Source organism: Alexandromys fortis, unplaced genomic scaffold, assembly GCF_014885135.2.
Source record: "Alexandromys fortis isolate MF-2015 unplaced genomic scaffold, M_Fortis_MF-2015_v1.1 scaffold_527, whole genome shotgun sequence".
NCBI lineage: Eukaryota > Metazoa > Chordata > Mammalia > Rodentia > Cricetidae > Alexandromys > Alexandromys fortis.
In genome coordinates, this window is record NW_026068402.1 from 83,184 (window position 1) to 101,385 (window position 18,202).

Sequence of the window (18,202 nt, forward strand, 5' to 3'; positions counted from 1 at the left end):
GGTGCACAACTGCTGCACAACTGTTCTGACTGGTGTCTCTTTAACAACATTTGATTCAGTTTGGTTTTGAGTTTTGCTTAGAAAATCCACAGGTTTTTCTGGTCCACATTGTTATTACAACTTAAGAGTCCCAACTAAACTAGGAATTTAATGAGGTAAGTCATCTGCTAACTAACTAACTAACTAACTAACTAACTAACTAACTAACTATAGTGATTTGTAAACCACTCCTAAGATATTTTCAGATAGTATCCCCATCTAGGAATTTCTATTTTGGATGAAATTCTAGGAGAGGCATATGACCTACCTAGGATGTATACACATTATAGCCTTAAAGAAATGGTTTGATAACAGACTCAATGTGAAAATTTTAGAAATCATACAGATTTTACAGACTAGTAATAAGAAGTTAGAAGAAGGGATTCATACCATTGAAAATGATAACCTTAATTTGACAGGCAAAATTTAATCCATGTTAATGGGTTATGAAATCTTACAAAATGGTACTGAGAGATTATCTGAAAGGATTCATACTGTTGAAATTGATGATCAAAATCTGTTAAAGACTTATGACAAGCTAGCAGATAGAACATCACTCCTGGAAGCAATCTACATGCCATCCAAATAAACTCTAAGAATGAGAAGATATCATTAATGAAAAAATTAAAAAAAAACTTGGAATCATGTGTGCAAAATGAGAACCAGAAACTAATTGATTTGATGAAAATATTAGAAATAGTCACAGGTCAAGAGATTCAGAATTTACAAAAGACAGTGATAAAAAGATTTGACTCATTTGAGGAACTTGTCAGAACTAATAAGCAAGGAGAGAAGGTACAGGCAAAAGACAATAGTAAAGATTTAGCATCGCCAATACCTCTCAGAGTCAGAGATAACTTACCAAGAGTTTTAGCTACTTATCCTGTTACTATTTCTGAAAAGCAAGCAAATATTCAATACCCAAAATACAGAATGTAAATGTGAACCCTCACACATGAAAGATCTAAAAATTATTAACCAAGCAGTGGTATCTTATGGCATGTATTCACCATATGTGAGGCAGTTACTAAAGACAGGCTTCAAGAAATATGGTCACTATACATTGGCTTCAACTAGTTTCAGCTGTACTGAACCATGGTCCACATCTTCAGTGAAAGAGTTTTTGGAAAGAAGAATCTAAAGCTCTTGAACATCAAGGTAGAGTCAGAGGTTTTGAGGTCTTCCAAGATCAAATTCTTGGTGAGGACCCTTATGTTGATACAGATAGTAAAGTTATATACAATGAACACATATTACCTGTATGTCACACAGCAGCCTTGAATGCTTGAGACAAGATTCAAGAATAGGAAAAGGAATTGAATTATATACTAAGGTTATACAAGGCCCAAAATAACCATTTAGTGACTTTTTGCAAAGATTAACTAAAATTTTACAAAAAAAATCTGCTTGGATTGCAAGCAGATCCAGAAGCTAGATGAGTACTAATGAATCTCTGGCTTTTGAAAATTCTAACTTAGAATGCAAAAAGATATTTGGGCCCTTAAAGGTCAGATCAGCATCAATGGACAAATGGATCCCACACACAGCCAATATTGAGTCTTTAGACTATAACACTGAATCTTGCATAGGAGAAGCAATTTCCAAAGCTATAAAGAGACATCAAAATACCAAATGCTTAATTGTAGTAGAATAAGCCACTAGACAAGGGGTTGTCCATTCCCCAAAAAACATTATTTCTAGGAATTACCCAAATAGAAGGGCCAACATTTTGGGTTATACAGAACATGTAGCAAAGGCCTGCACTGGGCCAGTGAAGGTAGAGCAAAAAGAGACAAACAAGACAATCCGTTATAATCAGGAAACTCCTTAAGGGGTCTCTCACAGGCCCTGAGCTCAAGCATGGTCCATTCATTCTCAGTAACTACAGAGGACACACCTCCCCAGGAAAATTAGAAAATCCAAGGTCTGTTATAAAAAAAGTATTGCTCTGATTGATAGAATAACCATAGAGGATGAATCAACAATTCCAACAGAAAATAGAAAATGTATATTTTGGTAGACATCTATAAATGATCAAAGACAAAAGCTGAGAGAACAAATAAATAATGTTATAATAGAAGGATAATTAGGTACAGGTACAAGATGTGACTATTATTACTCCAGAATCATGACATCTGAATTGGCCTCTTTAGGAGGTAGATGTTCAATTCTTCAGAATTGGAACCCTATCTCAGGTAAAACAAAGCATGAGATGGCTTGAATGCATAGGGCCAAATGGACAGAGATGAAGGCTGAGACCATGTGGCTAATATAATAATGAATCTATGAGATATAATTTGTAACAACAATGGAATACCCAGATAAACATTCATGCACACTAAGAATAAATCAACTCATGTTTCTGCAAAGGATATTGTGATGTACTATAAAAATCAGTCACTGATCATTCAGGCTGTCATAAAACACAGAACAACAACTGGTGAACTCTCAGAGGTACCAAGAGTCCTAACTTTAAAATGGCTGACAGAAAAACCTGCATGGGTTAAGCAATGGCTTTTAACAATGGAGAAACTTCAGGCTTTAGAACAACTGGTACACGAGCAACTCAGCATATTGAATATCAACCAGCCCTTGGAATTCTCTTGTATTTGTTGTTAAAAAAAATCTGGAAAATGGAGAATGGTGACACATCTATTCAATCTATGGGCCCTCTACAATTTGGAATTCCTTTAACTTCCCTATTACATAAAGGATGGTCTCTTACAGTTATTGATTTAAAAGATTGTTTCTTCACTATACCTTTATTTTAAAAAAGGACAGAGAAAAATTTGCCTTCACAGTGGCTACTTATAATAATTCTCAGCCTACTAGGAAATATCAATGGACCATTCTCCCACAGGGAATGCTAAATAGCTCTACCCCATGCCAATGCTTTGTAAATCAGACATTGGCAGTGACACATAAGCAATTTCCTGAATCTATAGTTTACTATTACATGGACTGCATTTTGCTATCTGATTCAAATGTAGATACTTTAGAAAGAATGTATGAAGAAGTAAAGAAAGTTTTGCCTCATTGGGGATTACAAATTACTTCTGAAAAAAAAATATAAAGAGGAGACTCTGTCAATTATCTAGGTTATAAAATAGGTTTACAGAAATTTAGCCCACAAAAAGTGCAAATGAGGAGAGATCAATTGAAGACTCTTAATGACTTCGAAAGATTGCTAGGATACATTTCCAATCTATGACCTGATCAAATAATTCACTTAAACAAAAACTTAGATGGTGATTAAGACTTAAGTAGTCCCAGGGAATTATCAGTTGAAGCTGAGAAAGAATTGACTTTGAATGAAGAGAATTTACAGAAGGTATATGTGGTTTGTGGGAATCTGAATCTTAACTGCATTTTGGTCATATTGCCTTCCAAACATTCCCCTACAGAAATTTTAATGCAAAGGGAAGATATTATCTTAGAATGGATCTTTTTACCACATAAACTAAATAAAAATTAAAAACTTATGTGAAAAATGTTTCTGAATTAATTATAAAAGGAATATTGATACTTTGTCAATTAGCAGAAATTATAGTACCTTTTACTAATGATAAAATTAACAAATTATGGGAAGACAGTGAACCCTATCAAGGAGCTTGAACTGATATTTTGGGAGAGATTAGTAATAACTATCCCAAAAGTGAGAGAATTCAACTTATAGAGAGAGTTATTTGGAACATACCTCACACTGTATAGGACACACCAATAACTAGAGCCACTACAGTCTATACTGATACAAACAAATCAGGAAGGGCAGGTTAAAAATAAGAAGATTTAAGTAAAGAGAAACAAAACACTTGTGATTCTGTCCAAAACTTAAAATTATATGCTATTCTCTTGGTACTAAAGGATTTTAAAGAACTTCTTAACATAGTTACCAATTCACAATATATAGAAAGGGTTGTTTTGCATGTTGAAACTGCTGAATTTATACCAGATAACACAGAATTGACTTTATTATTTATTCAGGTTCAAGATATAATCAGGAATAGGCTTCATCCCATATTCATAACACACATCCAATCTCATAATGGGTCTGCCAGGTCCTCTAGCACAAGATAATGCAGAAATTGATCAATTATTAATTTGAAATGTGCTGAAGGTCTCATAATTTCATAAAAACATGTCAATAGCAAATGTTTAAAATGACTTCTCTATTACATGGCAACAAGCCAAGGAAATTATAAGCTGTCTACTTGCTCTTTATACAACCAAACAGCACTACCTATAGGAAGTAACCAAAGGATACTCAAAGAATTGAAATCTCACAAGACCATGCCTCCTTCACTAGGAACAATGAGGGACACAGGGCTGGGGGTGAGGTGTTCTGTTGCTCCTAGGACAAAGGGGTATCTATAGATAATTCGGTGAGCCCCAATTGGGCTAATCTGCCTAGAGGCAATACTGTAGCCATATTTACCCCACTGCCTTCCACAGCCTTTTGTGGTGCAGGGAAATTTATGCAGAATATTTTCCAGCCCCACTTAAGAGATGAGGCACCCATACCTCTGTCTGGCCCCTGGAAATCTGTGGTTCCTGTTCCCTACCTGCATCCACATATTTGCTCCTCTTCAGGTATATACATCATTGTCTTTTGATGCTCTTGTAACTGGCCCCCATTTCCTTTCCTGCCTTGGGAATTCCTATCTTATTGTGAGAACAGAAGAAACACACCTTGTCACCTTCACTTTTTATACCACATATTATTTTAATAAACATCTGTATATTTTTGAAAGTCTAAAATATAGTCAGAGCCATGTACCTGTTGTCTGAGATTTCTGTCCTGACCAGTTCTTTTTGTGGACAGAGGTTTCTGTCCTATCTAGTTCCTGTAGACATTAAGTCCCAAAGAAACACACAGAGGTCTACATTAATTATTAACTGATTGGCCTAGTAGCTCAGACTTCTTATTAACTCTTATTACTTATATTAGCCCACTATTCTTGTCTATGTTAGCCACATGGCTCGGTACCTTATTTGGTGAGGCAGTCACATCTTGCTTCCTCTGCATCTGGGTCACAATATACAGAATAATAAAAATGGGTTAAATTAATATGAGTTAGCCAATAAGAAGCTAGAGCTAATGGGTCAAGCAGTGTTTTAATTAATACAATTTCTGTGTGATTATTTTGATTCTGGGCGGGAAACAAACAGCCTCCTTCTACAAATTGGCACCCAATATGGGGCGCAAACCCATGACCCTGAGATTAAGAGTCTCATACTCTACTGACTGAGCTAGTCGGATGTCTTGGAATGAATAAGTAGTGGCTTGTTGCAACATGCACTGCATAACAAAGTTTTGGTTAACGATGGGCCATGTATCCAGCTATCATCCAATAGGATCCTGTCATCTCAGCTTGGAAAGTAAACTCTGTCATTGTAGGAGCTGCTTCTTCTGCTGCTGTGACAAAACCTGATAGTAGGGAGGGAGGGGAAGAGAGGGAGAGAGGACAGGAAGAAGTCACAGTTTTGGGGGGATACAGTCCATTATAGCAGAGAAGGCATGGCAGAGGGAACATGAGGTGGTCAATCACACTGCATCCACAGTCAGGATGCAGGGAGAGATAAAGGCTGTCTTACTTTCACCTTTGGCCCAGCCCACAAGATGCCACTGCATATATTCAGGTTGGTTCTTGCCACCTCACCTAAATGCCCTCATAGGCACACCAGTAGGTATGTCACCTGGATGATCCCCAAAAGTTTTGAGAACAATTTTAACTTTTGATAACATTTTTAAAAATTTTTTATCACTTTGAGATTCAAAGTTCTTTTCATTAAAGTTTACGTAAAATATATTAGACAGGACTTTCTATATAGCTCTGGCTTGCCTTGTGTAGACCAGTTTGGTCTTAGACTAGAAGGACTTTCCTACTCTGTCTCTGGAGTGCTAGGATTACTGGTGTGTGCCCCGTGCTTTGAGATTTTCTTGTAGCATGTATCTACCAAGACATATTTCACACTCTACCTCCTTGGTGTCTGACTGGGGACAGATGACAGCAGTCAGGGTTGGAAACAAAAGAAGAGAGAGACTTCAACTTTGGCCAAGATTCCTGAGCATTCTGAGGCTGTATTTGTTTGTTTCTGTGTCACCATCATGGGATTATATGGCTCTGGATCCAGTAAACTCCAAGATGAAAGACAGGAAAATCAAAACAAAAACCAGTAACTGACTTACAAAAGGTAATTTATTGTTTTTGTAAAGCTACTGAATTAGGATCACTAAGATTTTACAGTAGATACAATTTGAAAGATACCAAAAAAATAAAACTCAGGTCAGGAGAGAATTCCTAGAGTATGTGAGCTGTGAGGGGGGGGGGGTCAGCCTCAGGACCAAGAGAAAAGCAAGATGGAGGACACTTGGGGAAGGCAAAGAGCATGATGAATTGGGCCAGGAAACACACTGACCCAGGTCGTCCAGCACACCATGTCTGCCCTGGAGAGGACCTGTAACAAAACAGACAGGAGAGAGATGTATTCCAGAGACTTCTGAGCTGTGCTTTCATCACTGAACAATTCTCCAACAATGTTCCAACCACATTTTCATCAGTGTCCCTTCCCTTATTCTACCTGTGTGCTGGCTTCATCTCCCACAAACACAAACCCTCACCTTCCTCTCTAGGGTGTGGCTCATAAGGGTCCTGGGTGTCTGGAGGAGCCACCTGATCGCAGGCCTTGAATGATGAAGATGGTGCCCACCACAATGCCCACGATGCCCACGGACAACCCCAGGGCACAGACCACAGTCTCCGTCAGCTCTGACATGGGGGCTGGAACCTCGGGTTCTGGGAAAGCAATGTTTGTGGAGTCAGAAGGGAGCACATTCATGTATGAGAGTGTAAGAGGCCAGGGTAAGGAGGGAAGTCAATCCACGCAGACTTTGGGGCTGAGCTTGTGGAAGAACATGAAGTCTGCCATAGAAACTCTTTGAGAGTGGAAAATGGATTTGGTCACCAGAGCCAGAAGACAGGCTGTTCTAGAGCTGACAAAGAACAAGGAAGTGCAGAAGCAGGGAGAACCCACACGTACCCCAGTGTTTCAGCATCAGTGCAGAAGCAGGGAGAACCCACACGTACCCCAGTGTTTCAGCGTTGGCTCCTCCAGGCCCCAGTGCTCCACCTTGCAGTCATAGACGTCATCGTCAGAAGGGATGAAGGTGAGGTAAGACATCTTGTGGAAGGAATGGTCGCTGTTAGAGAGGAAGCTGGTCTCATAAACAGTCTCTGTGACTGACTTGCTGTTTTTCAGCCACGTGATGTTGACCACAGGAGGGAAGATTTTGTCCACAAAGCAGATGAGGGTGTTGGGCTGACCCAGCAGCACAGGGACTTTGGGGAACACAGTCACCTCAGGAATGTCTGGAAAGGAAATGGCTTGGATGTGAGTGATTGATAGGAGTTTCTCTCTCTGACTTTGTGCACTGTCTGGTGAGGGAGCCCTCGTTGAGCCTCATGTACATGATAGTTCAACAACCTGAACTTCCCTCCTCTTTGGAGCTAACAGGTGACTCATCCATTTAACCTTATGTCGTTTCTAGCATGTTAAGATATCTGTCAGGACCTCTTCAAAAGATTGTGCATTGTGGGAACAAAGAGTTTTATATTACATGGAATATATGATTTGTAAGAAGAGAAAGGATGATGGTAATGAGATCTGGGCCTTGGAGAGGAGAGTAATTTTTTTAACTTTTATTGATTCTTTATGGATTTCACATCATGCATTCCAACCCCACTTATCTTCCTGTTCCCTTGCACCCACCCTCTGCCCTGCAACCTCCCCCAAAACAAAATCAAATTTAAAAGAAGACCAATCATGTTGTAGAAGCTGTAGGGTGGCCTGGTGAGTCACACAGTTTATTCTTCTTAGTCCATACATCTTTACTTAAAAGAGTTCATCGCTAAGAGTCTTTGGTCTGGTTCCTGGCCTCTGGCTTCTGCTGTTTTGGATTTGTAGGTTTGTCCCCTGCACATGCTCCAACAGTTCATAGATTCAGTGGATGTTGGAGGGGGCCAACTCATAGCCCTGGTTCTGGGCCTAGGTAGTCGCTGGGTTGGTCAGCTGGCTAGCTTTTCCTCATTGTCACTACTCAGATGAGCTCTGCAGCACTGCCTCAGCTAGCTCACCCAGGACAGCCTACAGCAAGGAGTGGGGCCAGTTCTCCTGCTCTAGGGCCTTCAGCGCTGGGTCTCCTGCTCATATCACCAGGGCTGGCTCTACTCTTTTGTCCAGGCAAGGTACAGGGCCCTCTCTCCTGGTTGTTGTTGGGATATATGGAGTGGGGTGGGGGTGGGGCCAGCTCTCCTACTTTCACACCCTCAGGGCTGGCTCACCTGTGTCCCCAACAACAGGTTTAGTTCTAGTGTGCTGCCCAGGTTGGGTGCAGGGTCCACTGTCCTGTGTACTGTAGCTGGTATAGGGTAGGACTAGTTCTCTTACTCTTGTGACCCCAGGGCCAGCTCTCTCACCTGCCACTGGTAGTAATGGGTGAAGCAGAGGACATCTTCCCCTCACCCATACTGCCACATGGCAGACAAGGGGGGTGCAAGGTCAACTCTCCTGCCCTCTCAGGGATGGTTCACCTGTGTCCCCGACCACAGGGTCAACTCTAGTGCTTCCCAAGTAAGGTGCAGGCCTATGGTGAAGGATGAGGTCATCTTTCCTGAGTGGCAGGGAACGGGGTGGGATGAGCTCTTCCCTAAGGAGTAGAGCCAGGTTGCCTGCTACAATATCCTGTGAGGGGCAGAATCAACCATTCTAGGGCCAGTGAAGGTTGGGGCTGTCTCAGCATGGCATGTTTCCAATGATCCCTGGTGCTAATACCAGTCATGAACATCACCATAGACCCCCAGCTGCAGCAGGACCATAGACCCAGACATGGTTTCTCTACAGCAGCTTGGGACCAGACCATGGCTCTGGTGGTAGCACAGGCTCCTCAGATCAGCACAGCCCCAGCAGCAGCATGGCCCCCAGTCATCAACATGGTCCCAGGTGACTAACCAGACCCTAGATATTCAGAGAGGGCTCGATGGCAACTGGAGCTATGGATACCACCCTAGACTCCAGCCTCCACAGGGCCACAGACCCAGACATGACCCTAGGCAGCGGCCTGTACTTGGAAGTCTCCATGACTCCAGGTGGCAGCACTGGCCACTCAGATCAGCATGGCCCCAGGCATGGCACGGTTCTCAGACACTGACATGGTCCAAGATGGCCAACAAGACCCTGGTCCTTTGCAAGGTCCTTGGTGACAACAGGAGCCCTGGATACCAACACAGGCCCCCTCGACTGCTTGAGGGTCCTTGATCAAGACCTGGCCCTTGGTCATAGCCCAGACATCACCCTGTACCCAGTGGCCAGTTGTCCATTCCTCATCACCCTCATTTCTCCAGATCTGCTTCTCTCTCCAGCCCAAAACCATTCTGCCTTTCCCTCTCTTCCACCTCCCCACCCTGAACTCTCATACCACAATGGTGCCTAACTGCTCAGCATCAGGGCTCTTGGGTGGGTCACAAGTGGCACCTGGTTGGGTATTGCCTGTCCCAGCCATAAGGAATGGCATGGATTGTTACTTTTCCTCAAGGAGAGGGTTTTGTAGAGCAGTGAATAGCATTCCCCACCAGAAAATGGAGAGAGGAGAGGGGTGCTGAGCACGTACCATTGGTAGTCGGGGTAGAATTGGTTTCTTTGATCAGGAGGTTCAAGTTGTGTTTTGCTGTAGCTATCTCTTGTAGTCCACCTTGTGGGTCAAAGTTTATTAGTTGGCCAAACTCAGGAATCCTCCAGACTGTCTCCTTCTTACCCAAGTCCACATATAACTCTTCATCACCATCAAATTCCATTGTGTACTGGCCGTTGGGTCCATAAGACTGATAGACCTCTAAACCATAGATGCCAACATGGTCGGCTGGTGAATTAAGATGCATAGCAGAAAAATGGAAAACAGGAAGAAAAAAGAACTATTAAACAAAATGATAGAAAATACTTTTTAAAAATATAATGGACTTAATTTTTTGCACATTTCCATCACTCTCTCGCCTATCACTCTCGGTGTTGGTTATGACATGTGCCACATTATGACAATGGCATAATGTTACGTGTTTGATTTCTGCTATCCTGAGCGCCTCCTTCAGGGTCCAGTACATGATGGCCTAAGCTGTAGCACCTGCACTATGGGAACTGGGCTGGAAACTTAACACACACACACACATACACACACAGAGAGAGAGAGAGAGAGAGAGAGAGAGAGAGAGAGAGAGAGAGAGAGAGAGAGATCATCCTTGATACAAGAATGCCCACTTTATTGTGCTCAGGGGCAGCTTATCTAGTGCTCTGGCCACACCCCAGCTCTCGGGATCTTTCAGCTGCAGACTCATCAGAACCCACTCTTCTGCCATCAGTGTCTCGTGGTCAGAGCAGCTGCATGTTGCTCAGAGCAGAGAAAAACAATCTGTTTACAGGGAATTCAGGGTCTGGGGGTTCACAGCCCCCAACATCAAGCCAAGTAGCTCACAACTGCATGTAAGAGAAATCTTCCCTTCTTTACAAAGATCCAGTCAGTCTGCTTGCTCTCTTCTAGGTTTGGGTCTCACTGATCTTTCATAAGTTAATAACATATCTGTCACATTTCATTTCCCTTCTTAAAAAGGACACTTTCCATACAGGGAAATAATAAATAATAATAAAAGGAAAAGCACATACAATCCTAAAGAAAGAGAATAATAACATCACTACAAAATATATGGAAACTGTTATATTTAAAGTTCCTGCATTGTTAACTGTGGGGATCTACAGGATAGTTTTCTGATTTCTTCTGGAATAAAAGAAATAGAGACTTCATATGGGATTCACCTCTGTATGTTTTGAATATGTTTATTACCATTGGTTAATAAATAAGCTGTTTTGGATGATGGCTTAGCAGAGTAAAGCCAGGTGGGAAATCAAAGAGTCAAAGAGATGCCATGTAGCTGCTGAAGGAAGAAGGTGGCCAGAACCTTTATGGGTAAGCCACAGCCTTGAGGCGATACACAGATCAAGAGAAATGGGTTAATTTAAGAAAAGAGCTAGATAGAAATACGACTAAGTTATTGACCAAGCAGAATTGTAGTTAATATAGTTTCTGTGTGATTATTCAGGTCTGGGTGACTGGGAAATGACAAGCAGTCTCTGTTTACAGAGACTTAATTGAATTGTATGCTTCTGCCAATCCCTACCTTCTATTTTTTCCCAAATCAACACTGTCATTCATTTGCAGATTCATGGTGAATTAAAACTTTTTCCTCCAACTGAGTATGTGTGAGATGCCACAGCGAGTGGCCGCCAGGCAGGCAATCCCACCTAAAGGAGGTCGAATAGACACTGTCGAGGCGCAGATTTTAGTAATTAGTTTCAGCTTTTCTTCCTTCTTCATTTATTGAGTTTCAGCAAATGTCAGACATGGTGCTGTGTAAGAAGACCAGGCCTGGTCTCTGCAGTCACCACGCTTGGTGAATGCCAGGAGAGGTGGGTCGGTAGACAAACAAGTACATGTAAGGTGCTGTGAGTGGCGGTGGGCAGGTCACAGTCTGGCGTTCTGCGCAAGAAGCTGCAATCAGAACTAACTGTACCATCCTCTCATGGTCCTGTTGTTTGCAGGGGTCTCTTTTTTTCCATTGAAATTGAGGTTGTTGTTATTTTTTTAATTTGCTGAAACCTCCTCTACTGTGAAGGTGTCTGCTCAGTTGTAATTACTAGCTTCCAACCACACTAGGACTCCCAGCCCCTCTGTCTTTCTATCCACATTCTACTCCTCCTCTGGCTCCTCCCATCCCAGCAAAGTCATCTTGGTTGGTATCACCAGTCCCCTACCCCACCCACAACACCACACCTCCCTCTCAAAGCTTTCTTATCCACTAACAATAAATCTTAATTTAGTTTCCAAATGTGAACATACAGCACATTTGCTTCCACAGGTTCATGTCGTGGGCCACAAGCAGGACACCATACTGCTTCCTATTACTACAGTTTGGGCCCCAGCTGCACTCACTGTCCTCAGCAATGACCTTTCTGCTTCCTGACCTTGGTCCTGCACCCATCGGTAGTCTGCACACTTCTTAGGGGCAGGCAGCAGTTTTTCTATGTTTCAGTGTCCACTTCTTAGCTGGGCAAGTGCTTTTCAAAGGGCAGTACTGAATGATTATTGCTAGTTTTCAGGCCCATGGAGACTCTGGGAATGACTGACAGGTGGCAGAATTGTGTAAAAGTCAGGGTCAGCCATGAGCAGGGCTGCATTAGGACCCGTGCACCCTTGCATTTAGCTCTGTGGCCCCTCCTTGATGAAAATATTAAAAGTCATATTTTATATATAAGACAAATGTAATATAGGCTGAGTTAAAGTCAAAGCAGTCTTCAGACCTTGAAATTTCACCTTTTTCCTTGTAAACTCAAAAGAAATGATAATATTTTCACATAGCCCTACAGTTGTGTGGTTCCTCAGAACTGTGCCCACTGTGTCTGCTCACACCTATTCGAGCACTCTAGTATTATACTGAAGGAAGAAACTGGGGAGAAAGGAGACAAGTTCCTTGGAGAAGTCTCCCAGGTGAGACTTCTACCTCCAACAAAACTGGAGTGAGAGCAGCCAGGGTTCACAGGTCGCTCCATCCCTTTCACTTCCTGTTTCAATCATTTGACTTTTCAATTGTATTTTAAAAGCTACTATCAATGTCTGTAAAGTGGCACAGAGTTACGGAGGGGTCCTGAGAGAGGGCAAGGATGCACACAGGGAGAGTGGAGACAGGTGGGCAACACAGGCCGTGGGGCCTCAGGCTTGTGTATCCTGTGCTTGCCTGTGTTGCTGTTACAGAACTTCGTCAGATGAGGAGTAGGACAGGCCAATATTCCTCACTTTGTTACAAAAATATGAAATTATGTTTGGAATAGGAACAGAGAAAATTGACATTCACAGGCATTTCCTAACAAATTAAGTAGTAAAAGTCTCTCTATGTAGCCCAGGCTGTCCTTAAACTCACGATCCTCCTGCTTTGGCACCTAAGCACTGAGTTACTAGTGAGCACTCCCACACCCAGCCTGGTTCTCACTGTTTTTAAAGCTCATCTACGTACTTATTTGTCTTGGTCACCGGTGAGGACACCTGAGGAAACCAAGGTTCAGGAGGACTGTCCTGTAGGATGGTGGCCCCTTCTCTCACTTCCCAGGGCCAGTTCCTAGCATGAAGTGTATAGACCCCAGCACAAGGGAAGTGTTTTCTGTACACCTGTATACATGATTCATGGAACTGTTTTCCTTAGGATACACTCCAGGAAATGGGTACAACGGGCTCCAGAAACTCTCAGAGTTCATGTATTTTAGTAATGAAAAATCATCCATTCATGGAAACACCCCCAAGTTTAGAGACAACCCCACCTACTGCAAACCCCTCCACACTTCCCTCCCTGGATCCACCATTAGAATCATGGCTTGGTGAGCACAGCTAGGCAACAGAGCCTCCTGAAGACAAACGGGGTCACACAGTTGTTAGGCCGCCTAATACTGAGAATTTGTATCTCAGTCAATTTGTGTCTCCCTCTTCTCTCGATTTCCCATTTCCAGGCTCCAGGCGTCCCTCAGCTGTGCAACTCACCCTTAACGTCGAATTCACCCCCACAGGGGCTGAGTGTGGTGGTCAGGGCGAGGATCCCCAGAACCAGAGCTCTGCTGGGCGTCATCTTCTTCTCTGGGTGGTCTCAGAAGCTGCTGTTCTGAGTCCTCAAGAGATGTGAGGAAACAGCCAAAGAGGTCTGACTTCAAACCAAACCCCGCCAGACCCAATCAGAAAATTCCGTCGTGATGACGTCACAGTTGCCAGGTGCAGCGTTTGTAGCGAGAGGCCGGCAGGAGGTGAAGGGGAACTCCAGGATGGCTGCAGCCTCTGCTCAGAGTGGACCTGAGGGAATGATGCCCTGGGAAGGAGAAAGTCTCCACATCAGACTTTATCCTGTGTATGAGTGTGCGGCTGGCAAGAGAGGAGGGAAGGTCTGAAAAACCTCATTGACAGGTGAATTCTTAGATAGTAATGATATTACTTAAATTTTTGTATCTGGGCTGTATGATCCAGGAAGTCTCCCCTAAATTTACATTTTTTCCTGTGGCTTCCTCAACCCCGACTCGCAGCCATTTCTCAGGCTCGCATACATGAGCTAGCTGTTTTTTCGTTTCTTTATTTCTTTTCATAGTGTATACAGAACACTTCAGACTGTGGGTTGATCACTGATCCAAGGGGCCCCCACAAATGGTGGCCAGTCAAAGCCATTGCTCTTTCTACTTGTGTAAACCTGGGTCAGGAGGATCTTTGCTCAGAAACCCTTAAGTTTCTAGTCTTAAGGCAGAGGCTTCGGGACACATAGCTCCCATCAAGAATGCAAGATGTTTATCCAGATTTCCCCCATCTTTTGAGTAATCTTCGTGTTTTGTGTGTTGATGCTCCGACCACATCTAAAGGAAGTTTAGGGACACTGAACACAAAAGAAAGTTCTGTCTAAGCTCGATTACTCTTAAAATATTTTTTAATAAAAGTAACAATATTCAGTCAAATGTTGAAAGGCGTTCTTGTAAATTAGAAAGTATCTTTGCTCCCCAAACTGCTGGGTTTTCCAAATTTGTTATCCTTTGATGTGAATATTTCAGTGAATGTGAAGACTGAGGATTAAAGTCACAGCAACCATTAGGTGTTCCATTCTTTATAGAAGACGGAGTTTTCTGCATTCTATTGAGGCCACAAGTTCATGATCATTTAGGATCACTTATGATCATTCTGTCCTCGTGAGACTAGTGTGTGAGCCCTCGTGAGACTAGTGCGTTAGCCCGTGGTCTTCACAGTGGTGAGACTGTGGAGGGTTGAGACAGGGCTCACCAGTTCCTGCCTAGGTGCTACTTCAGCCTCAGCCTCACTGTGGACTTGCCTCCTTCTGGGCAAATTTATTAAGGTACACAGAGTTTTCCTACCTGCCCCACTTGTTGATAAAATGAGGGAAAATTCCATTTAGATAATTTAGGGACCAAATTTAGTGCCTGGGTTACAGTCCCCTGTTGTTCAATCAAACACCCACCCAGGTATCATGAAAGTATTCCACGGTGTGATAAATCCTATAATCAGTTGATGTTAAGAGAGGGCCCTGAACAATAGGGATGAGTGGCCACAGCTGGGAAGTCTTAAGAGCCAGACGAGGCTCATTTGAAGAAGGGAAATCACTGTCATCTCTGCCAGCACAGTTCCCATCCGCCCTCCTGAAGACCACCTGCCCAGTGGTCCTCAGACATGCTAGCTCATCTCCACATCTGTGTAAGCAAATTCTTTGCAACAGCTTTCCTAGTGTATATCCCCACTGGCTTTACTGCCTTTGATATCCAGAGAGGCCCCGTGTTTCCCCCCCCCCCCCCGTGAGCTTTCTCTTTGATTTCTCTGCTGATCTTTGCCTGGAGGTGTTAACAGACCTTATTAGATGGTGGATGACCTCCTGCAGAGACATGAGCAAATGACTGTTCTTCAAGAGGACACAGACGACACACAATGAGATGATTCCACCTAAATCAAGCTTGGGGAAGCAACAAGTTTCTTAGAATTACTGATAGGATCACAGGAGAGGAGTTGCTTACAAGCACATGGTGACCCAGAGGTACACACACACACACACACACACACACACACACACACACACACACGGCCCACCGCAACATGAGAGCTGCATCCATGAAGTCCCCTACACAACTTGCAGGCAGCTCCATAGGAAAGTGTCCTGTGGAGAAAAGGGGGGACAAGCAAGCTGTGGTAAGTCAGGTCCCCTGCAGCTGGAGTCTCAGGTGGTTGTGAGCTGCCATGTGGCTGCTGGGATTTGACGTTCTCTTCTGACCTCCGAGGGCAAGGCACACACATGGGCACATGTAGAAAAATTGACACACACATATACAAATAAATAAATTTAAGAAATAAAGTTTAAAAATAAAAGCAAAGATGAACACACAGAAAAAAAATGTTGGGCACAAGAAGAGAAGCTATGGGGCCAGGGAGCTGGCTCAGGGGTTAAGAGCACTGACTGCTGCTGCAGAGGACCTGGGTCTTCCCAGCACCCACATGGGGACACAACTGCCTGGAACTCCAGCTTCAGGGCACCCTGTGGCCTCCCTTGGCACCGCTATGTGTGTGGTGCAGATAAAGTCATGTAGGCACAAACACATACATGTAAATAAAAACAATGAATACATCTTTTAAGGGAAATATATGCTACATGATTCCTTTTATTAGAAACCTTAGAGCTGACACACTTAGTCTATTATGTAAAAATGGGATAGTGGTCAGATGTGCTAAGTCCACAGTGTACTCTGTGTGAGGTTCATGAAGACTATTTCTCTGTTTACTAATGTGTACTTGTGTGTCTCTGTGTATGGTTGTGTGCATGCGGGTGCCTGGAGTCCAGAAGAGACACTGGGACCCCTGGGCCTGGAGCTGCAGGCAATTGGTGCAGCAGCACCAGGGAGGGTGCGGGAACTGAACCCAGGTCCTCTGCGAGAACCGTAAGTGCTCTAACCCCTGAGCCCTCTCTCCAGCCCCTCATCTCTTTAAAACAAACTGTTGCTGCAGCATATTCCTTGTACATATCATTAGGTTTTGTAAATGCAACTTTAGTACAAGTGTGTCGTGTGCCTTGACCATGGTCCCTCCCCCACTTTCCTCCTCTGCTATTTCCCCCTAGACAGTATCACTCCTATCTGCCCCACACATATGCTTTTTATCTGTATCTAGAAAAATACTATAGGAGCATGAGTTACAAGACTACTTGTCAAAACTTATTGAATAGTATTCTCAAGACCTCTACAAATGTTATCAATACAATAAAAATTTCACAAAGTTTCATAAAACTAGGCCTGGTTTACAAACCATGCAATGAGAAAATGATATTTTTAAAAGTTCCTGCGTTAGCTTTTCTTTGATCTTTAAACATCAGAAACACTTTAGGTTTGTTCATCAGATTTTGCAGCACACCTATACCCTAGGTCGACTTCCCTTTTCTGTAGACTCCTCACGCACAGCAAAGGGCTCCTCTCTCTCAGCTCTGACACAGCATCAGGTGCACGGCTGGGGGCTGCTGTGGTCCAGCGTCGCTCAGCTGCAGGCGGTGTGATAGTGTTCTCATAAGTAGACAAGGAATCAGAATAGAAATTCAGTCGGATTGGCTTGGAACTATAATGGACTTTGAGACTAACAATAATTTTTTATCTCATCAAATTACAAACAAGAGTTCTTGAGCCCAGACCACAGGAGGCAGAGTCGGGGTTTTAGCCCAAGCTGGGTCCAGCTAGAACTTTCTGTAGTTGCCCTGAGACTGGAACTTTCCTTCTGGAACTTTCTTTCTCTGGGGAAGAAAGTATAGAAACCCCAACAGGGCTGGACGGAGTCTCTCCTTGTGGACAATGAGTCAGTGCGCAGCAGATGGGGGACGTTCGTGTCTGCCTCTGCGAGGAATCACAGTAATGTGAGGTCTGTGTGCGATCACGGTGGCGTTGTTTCAGTTCTGAGGACAAGTAGATAAAATATAACAGTAAAGATGACTAAAGAATTGTAAAAGAACTGGACAGTGGATTTGAGTGCTTAACCCGGGGAACCCCGCAGTCCTGTAGCTGAGAAAGAGACAGAAAATAGACACTGGTCACCTGGGCACTTCCAGCCCTCATTGGTGCTGAACTGAGGATTCTCAAGGCCCCAAAGCTTCGTTCCTCAGGACCAACTCAGACTCCAAATAAGGCCAGGGCAATGCCTCAGTGGGTGAAGGTGCCTGCCACCGTGCCTGGGTTCTGACTCTTGGACTCATATGGTGGAGGGAGAGACTGACTTCTCTCTTGTCCTCTGACCTCTGCATACACATAAATGAAAATAAAATCATTATTTTAACTTTATGGATTTTACCTCCATCCAGGTCAGTGATATCTTCCCACTTACTTTTGAATTTTCTTTTGTAAAATGTCGTTTTTTCACTTCCTCCTGATTATACACATTTCCTATGAAAATTATTCCTTGCTCCCAGTTGTTAATGGCACTGCTCTCCTCCCTGCCTCCCGGCTCCCAAAGCATGACATGGAGATTCCTTGAATGCAGAACAAGCAAATGTAACACATCTTTACA

The 18,202-nt window shown here is 43.3% G+C and overlaps 1 protein-coding gene across 1 annotated transcript; it reads right to left on the reverse strand.

Annotated features, from left to right (window-relative positions):
• Positions 1–6,344: 6,344 nt before the first annotated feature.
• LOC126495603 (H-2 class II histocompatibility antigen, A-F alpha chain-like) lies at positions 6,345–13,804 on the reverse strand. Its single transcript, XM_050133189.1, has 5 exons — positions 13,670–13,804; positions 9,707–9,955; positions 7,128–7,409; positions 6,662–6,836; positions 6,345–6,498 (listed from the first exon to the last, which is right to left on the reverse strand). Exons 1-4 carry the CDS (start codon positions 13,752–13,754, stop codon positions 6,682–6,684), a joined length of 771 nt encoding a protein of 256 aa, XP_049989146.1. The 5' UTR covers positions 13,755–13,804; the 3' UTR covers positions 6,345–6,498; positions 6,662–6,681.
• Between the last annotated feature and the right edge of the window lie 4,398 nt (positions 13,805–18,202).